At 32.3% G+C, this 6883-nt stretch overlaps 1 protein-coding gene across 1 annotated transcript; it reads right to left on the reverse strand.

Moving 5' to 3' along the window:
- Nucleotides 1–296: 296 nt before the first annotated feature.
- On the reverse strand, nucleotides 297–4067 carry LOC123211802 (protein indeterminate-domain 12-like). The gene is made up of 3 exons (XM_044630707.1): nucleotides 3097–4067; nucleotides 2591–2987; nucleotides 297–1423 (listed from the first exon to the last, which is right to left on the reverse strand). The coding sequence occupies exons 1-3, from the start codon at nucleotides 3254–3256 to the stop codon at nucleotides 598–600; spliced, it is 1383 nt and encodes a 460-aa protein (XP_044486642.1). The 5' UTR covers nucleotides 3257–4067; the 3' UTR covers nucleotides 297–597.
- Nucleotides 4068–6883: the final 2816 nt, after the last annotated feature.

Here is a 6883-nt window from a genome sequence, read left to right on the forward strand (position 1 = left end):
ATTCATCATTTCCAAATCTATAGTAAAATTTGTCATCAACGATTCTGTATAAATGTAAAGATTTATATAGAATTTTTATATAGCTGTCGTGATAAAGATGGGACACATTGTATTACTACAAAAGCAAAGCAAGCCCGTGATATATATTTTGCATGTGATCTCTTCTTCTCCTTGGCAAAACTACAAAAATTGCCACTATCACTTCCACGGTCAGTCCTTCAGCATCTCCAAAATGGATATTTAATAATATAATTTGATTTAATTTTCATGGGAAATTAAGCTTTAAAGAGAAAAAGTTACTGAAAAAAACTGATAAACTATAAGAGAGAAGATGATGTACGAGACAAAAATTTAAACACAGGAAACCCCTATGGAAAGCAACTAAGCGTCTCGAAGTCTAAAACCCAGAAAACAAAAAAATGTCGTAATACTGAAACATACAACAGATGCAGGTGACAGTGTTGTACTAGTTCTTCTGTCACTGAGGAATATAAATTTAAAAGATGATGCTCAAAAGTACTGTTTTACCCTTTCTCTTTCGACTCCTTTTCTCTTTGTTAATTTTAGCGACTGCTTTTGCATTCATCTTCATTATCTTCAACAGTCACCCCACGTTTCGGAGGCGTGTGGTTCAGGGAATCCGAAACCTTGGGGTTTCAACAGTGAGTGATTTGAGTAGTGGTGGTTAGGGTGGTACTCTAAGCCTGTGGTATACGTTAAAACATCCCTCACGTTTACGCTAACGTTAACGTTTTCATTGCCATTGCCGTCTCCAGTGAGTCCGAGAAAATCCCGGGTCAGGCGGTCAGTCTTATGCCACGTGGAAAGGTTGCCTGAAGGGAACCCTCCCATATAGGTCGCCGGTGAGATGTTGTGAGTCACTGAATGACGATGATCAATCTGTGCCAAGTCGCCCATGTTGAGCTGCGTCATGTGTCCCACTGACTGAGGTTGTTGCTGCCCGGGAGGAGTTACACCGACGGTTGCGGCCTTCTGGAGCAGTGCAGTGGCTGACATGTGGTGGTGAGCTGACGTGGCTGACATGTGGTGGTGAGCTGACGTGGCTGTTGGCTGTACGTTCACATGCAGATTTTGGAAGGGCGATTGCGAATCAATCAAAGCCTTGTGATTTTGAGTTTGCACTTGTTGAAAGTATTGTGAAGAGGAAGAGAGAGGTGGGATTTGGAAATGGTGGGATTGTTCAGTCTTGATATGATGAACTGGGTTATGGCTTTGGGGATCATTGGAATTAGGGTTAGGGTTTGGATGAGAAGGATGATCCCATGGAGTTAAAGCAATGTGATTGGTGAAAGGGAAGAGAGAAGCTGAATGGTTCTGATTGGCCAGTTGATTTGCTGAGATTCTCGCACTTTCTTCAGCTAATGCATCACAAAATGCTCTGTGGGTAATGAAGCTATCTTTCCTGTTGTCAATTTCACAAATTGAATGAGTCAATTAGTAATGCAGAATTTAATTGACAAAAATATAATTGTTAATTGATCTTTTAAGGTGAAAAATAAAGAAGAAAGAAAAAGGGAGAGAGATTGTTTGATGGGTCAAATTTATGACATATGAATGATGATTAATTATATTTATGCATGCAAAAATGGGCATAGGGGCTCAAAATTTCAAGGAAATAGTACATTTCGAGGCACAAAAGTCTTTTGAAAGTTGAGCTCTCATGCATGTAACAAAGATTTGTAATTGAAACCCCCCGTGGCTTTTCTATCTATCTACGCATGAAGATAAAATGGAGAACAAATCAGCATATCAGATATTTTTGCAGATTTATCAACTTCTCCTCATGATGAAAGTTCAGAGCTTCAGTGTTCTCTGCAACTTAATAATGGCATGCTGCTTCATGAAAGAAATAAATAAAAATTTATCATGGGGTTCTCCACCATGAAATTCCAAAGGCAATTAAGTTTATTCTTAAACTTTTTTCTTGGACAAGAGCAGATGTTCATCATTGTTTTGAGACTGCAGTTGGAGAAATGCTGAAAAAATTAAAGCTATTAATTCTTTTGCTTGAAAATTAAATAAAATACCTTATATTATCTAAATAAGCAAATTAAAACTTAAGGTAAAAATGGTGGTTCTTCAAAAACTTATAAAAATCATCTCCAGAAAACAAAAGATCAAAGCTTTTGCTACTTATATAGCATCAAAGACAACATGTGAAACTAGAACATAAAACAAAAAGATTTCGGTTGATTGCTCTTTTTCAAGCATAAACATGGCTGCAGGTTTCAGTTTCTCTTAAAAATGACACCAGTAACAGATACTTGTAACGATATTGGTGTCCACTTCCATGCATATTCTGCAACCACTGCAATATATTTAACCTCCAGATGTAATATTTCATGCAGCGATTTCCTCTCTTGTGAAAAGAGGGATCAGAAAGTGAAACAAAGACTTAATTGATTTCTATAAATTAGTGATCCCATCTCAAGTTTTGAAGCATCAAAACTAATGAAAAGAGAATAGGGACTTTCAGACAAATGGAAAGATGAAAAGATTAGGAAAGAAAGATTGGATCAATTTGAATGAAAAGAGAAGAAAAGCAAATAAAGAAAAATAACTATGTTACCTGGAGAAAAGGGTTCCACAGTCACATCTATATTCTCTTGTCCCACAGGTTTTAGAATGAGCTTTCCAATCTGATTGAACAGCATAGATCTTGGAGCATTTCTCGCACTTCCATTTCTTCTCTCCATGTTTCCTGCAATAGTGTTTCTTGATTCCTGTAAGGTCACCAAGAGCTCTTGAAGGATGGTGATGAACACAAGATGGCTCAGGACAAACATATGCTTTCTTTTTTATTTCTTTGCTGTTTCTTTGCTTTAGCTTCCATGGAAGATTGTGACCTCTCCTGTGAAGTTGAAGGTTTTGGTCTCTTTGAAACCCTTTGTTACAGATCTCACACACAAATCTGTTGGTGGCCAATAGAGTTTTCGGAGATAATGCAATCACTTCAGCGTCCGGGTCTGTAACATGGAAAAAAAGAAAACAGTAAGAACCATGAAAGAAAAACTATGAAAAGAAGAATTTAAAGACAAAAATTGAAGAGATAGGAGAAATTATATCGTATCCGACCTGGGTTTCCAGGGAGGCTTCTTTTCTTCTTGATCTTCTGCGGCTGCTGAGTGGAAACAGATGGATTTAAGCCAACACCAAAGTCTTGAACTCTTGTGCCGGAAGAAACACTGGCTTCTTCAGATAAAGAAGTTGAATTGGACATGGCTGTAGCAAACATGAGTACTACAAAGACAAGAAAAAAAACCCCACTGCACAAAAAATGATCTTTTAGTTTTTGTTGATGAATAAGAACAAAAAGATTAAAAGCTAAGAAACAGAATCCGGGGATTTGAGGGTTACTATAAACTAAACCAAACTAAACGGAGCTTTGATTAAGAAGAAGGACAGGTGACGGTGACATATAGAACAGGAGGGAATCCTTGATATGGAGGCAAGGAAAAAGAGAGAAAACAAGATCTCGTGAAGAGATGATGATGGATTATTCTTCAAGTCGCTATCTTACTATCTAGCCATGGATTGCTTCTCTGAGCAACTCTGCAACACAATTCAGATGTATCTCTTTCTGACCTTTATTAAAAACCTATTCCATGCAATCAAAACATATGGAATAAAGAAAAAAAATAGAAAGATGAAATTTTTTTTCTCTTTTCTTTTCTTTAAACCTCCATGTCTATCTCCACCACCCACTCAATAACCTTCTTCTTGGTTTATATATATCTAATTAGGTGTATAAAAAAGAATATATATAAATGTAAAGAGCAAGAAAAACAGTAAATTTAATGAAGAAAATGAGAAGGGAAGTTTTCAGGAAAGAGCTGAGTCTTGTTGATAAGATAATAGGGTACAAGAAGTGATGATTATTGTAGCAGACTATGAAGAAAGGGGGTGGCAAAATAGATATAAAATAAATAAATAAATTGAATTGCTGGTGAAAGAAAAGGCTAAGAATTCTGGAAAGTAGAGAGAGAAAGAGAGAAGAGGGAGCTAGCCCACAAGCAAAGACCAGGAAGAATCAAACCAAACTTGATTCGGCAAATTGAAGTATTTTTCATCTTATTATTATTATAATTAATAGTAATTCTTTTGAAGTATGATGTTGCTCTTTCTGTCCTTTCCTTAGTTCCTGTTATAAAACACCCAAACCCTAAAAGGGCCTTGATTGGAATGGAATGATATTATCAAAAGGAGGGATTGCTTTGGTTACTAAAGGGTGGCAAATGCAAAGAGTTAAAAAAATATCTCTAGGGTTTCTCAAAACCCTTTTAATATTAATACCCCACAAACTAAATCATTGATAAATTGATTATATTTTTGTCTAGACCTTTTATTATTATAAGTCTGATCCTACTAATGTATGATTAATTAAGTTGATGAACTTAATATTAATTGATAGTATCTATCTATTTAATTTTTATGAATTATTGGAGATGGGTACATCTCCTTGTGCACAGTGAAAGTGCTCAAGCAAACCCCACCAAGGGGAATTTGGAAGGCCTCTTCTTTTCCCTCTCTTCTTTCCTTAACTTTTTTTTATTCCAAACCCATTTCTAAAGCCATGAAGATTGAAGAGATAGGCAAAAAATTGACCACTTTATCCTCATTCATCCAAATAATTTCTATTTTACTTCATCTTCTTCAACAACAATGGTGACTGGCATTGTAACTAGCAAACATTGCAACTAGCTTTTCAATTTTATTATTCATAAGATATCATCCATGCAAGAAAAAACATTTATAAATCACTTAAGCCTGATGAGATTCAGGTCCCCATTTGCCTTATGACTTTTAGGATAATTCATGGGCAATGTAATGTTGCTATTATAAATCCTTTGGAATCCTATGTGTGTCTTTTGATCTCAGTCTTTTGAATTGAATCACTAAGCTTTTGAGTAAGATTCATTTCCCTTTTCTTTTGGGATAAGATGAGATTTATGCTCATCGATTCACCAAGCTTTATTATATATTGTCACTATACATATTGCCTCATCTTATTGAAAAAACTAGATCACTTTAATGCATTAAACTTTTTTCTATTTTAGCAAACAAAGTGAATTTATCTTATCATAATTTTATCATGTGCCTTTAAGATAACCCATTTTTGAAAAACCATACATTTTAAATAATATCACGAGTAAATATTACATAGAGTATATTTACTTCAGATAACCTTTTATTATTAATAATGAAAATTACCATAAAAATAAAATTTTCAAAACATCAATCAAAATTACTTTAGTAATATTTTAATACTTAAAATAAAATTGATAATTAGATTATTTCATAAATTATTTATCACATCACTGTTAACGATATAAGCTTAGACTGGTTGATACACTGATTTTATTGAAAAAAATAAAAAAATATACATAGAAAGATCTTTGAAACATTGAGGGGCTCTTCAAGTCTCTGGAGAGAATGACTAAGTGATGAGTTATAGTGGAAAATTATAACCATCTCGTTTTGATTATGATTTTTATGAAGACTTGAGCATTAGAACAAACTACAAGGAGGCTACCTTTTATTTGTCTTCACATGAAAGAAAAATCCATGATAATCAACTTAGAGCTAGCTAGCGGTCAATGATGGATCTATCAGTCTATGGCATTCAAAATTTGATGCAAATACCTTCATTATTAATTATTAATTATTAATTACACACTAATTTCATTATAAAACCCAAGTAGTTAGGCGAGATGTCACCTTCAAAATAGAAAATGAAATAAATTTAATAATTCAGAGATTAATTATTTTGCCTAAGTTAATATGAATAGGCATTTTCACTTGGTATATTTTCTACAGTGAGCTGATCTCTTAAATAGTTAGTTTTTGTTTTGGTTTTTTTGGGTCTCTATGTTTTGCAGAGGCAGCCAGTGAGTGAAGCAATATATTTTTGAATGGGAAAGAACGTTGTATCCCCCACAACCACGGGCCCATTCTTTGTTCACGGGTTCTTCTATTACGAGATTCTCAAATTTTTTTGGATTTTATTTCCCTTCAACCCTCTACCTTTGCTTTATTGCAATGTTGCCCCAGTATGGTCTTGCCCCTTTTAGGGTTCATTTGATTCCAATTAATAAAGATTATATTAATAATTTATTTTTTATTATTTATTTTATCTTATTTAATTTATCAATAATAAAATATTACAATAATATTCTATTACCAATAATGATATGATAGGTAATATAAATAATAATTTGATCACTATCTTCACCTTAGATATTAAAAGATTACCAAAGTAACCTTAATTTTATTATAATTAAATTTTTGTTTATAAATTTTTTAAGACAAAAACAACCTTATTTCCAATTACTATAACAAGTAATATAAAAAATATTTTAAAATAATTATACCCAAAGATATTTTAGTAAAATAATTTACTAGTATTCTTTTATTATCTTGAATCAAACACAATAATTATTTATACCTATTAAATTTTATCAAAGATAGTAATAATTTATACTCAGTAATCTTCTAAGTAATTTATCTTTAATGTAATCTTTCAATTTTGATAATAAAATATTATTCAAATCAAATACCTCAGAATAATCAAACAATTATTAGATGGGCAATTTTGATAAAATATTTATTAATCCATAATAGTGAAAAAGAACTAACAATTATTAAGGATTTTATTATTTAATAAAACTACGTATATATATTTTTAAGATAAAATTGAGTATATAAATAATATATTATCAAATAATTGAATAATTTTGAATAAAAAATAAAATAACGTCTAATTATATAAGTACGTATAATTTATATATCTAATTATATATTTAAAAATATATACATAAAATATTCTTCTTTATTATTTAATCAAGCCATAACAGCTAATATA

Source organism: Mangifera indica, chromosome 3 (assembly GCF_011075055.1).
Source record: "Mangifera indica cultivar Alphonso chromosome 3, CATAS_Mindica_2.1, whole genome shotgun sequence".
NCBI lineage: Eukaryota > Viridiplantae > Streptophyta > Magnoliopsida > Sapindales > Anacardiaceae > Mangifera > Mangifera indica.

Coding starts and splice junctions, on each gene's coding strand:
- LOC123211802 (XM_044630707.1), bottom strand. CDS start 3,256: ATGTTTGCTACAGCCATGTCCAATTCAACTTCTTTATCTGAAGAAGCC. Junction 2,988..3,096: donor AAGCCTCCCTGGAAACCCAG/GTCGGATACGAT, acceptor TCCATGTTACAG/ACCCGGACGCTGAAGTGATT. Junction 1,424..2,590: donor TGTGGAACCCTTTTCTCCAG/GTAACATAGTTA, acceptor AATTGACAACAG/GAAAGATAGCTTCATTACCC.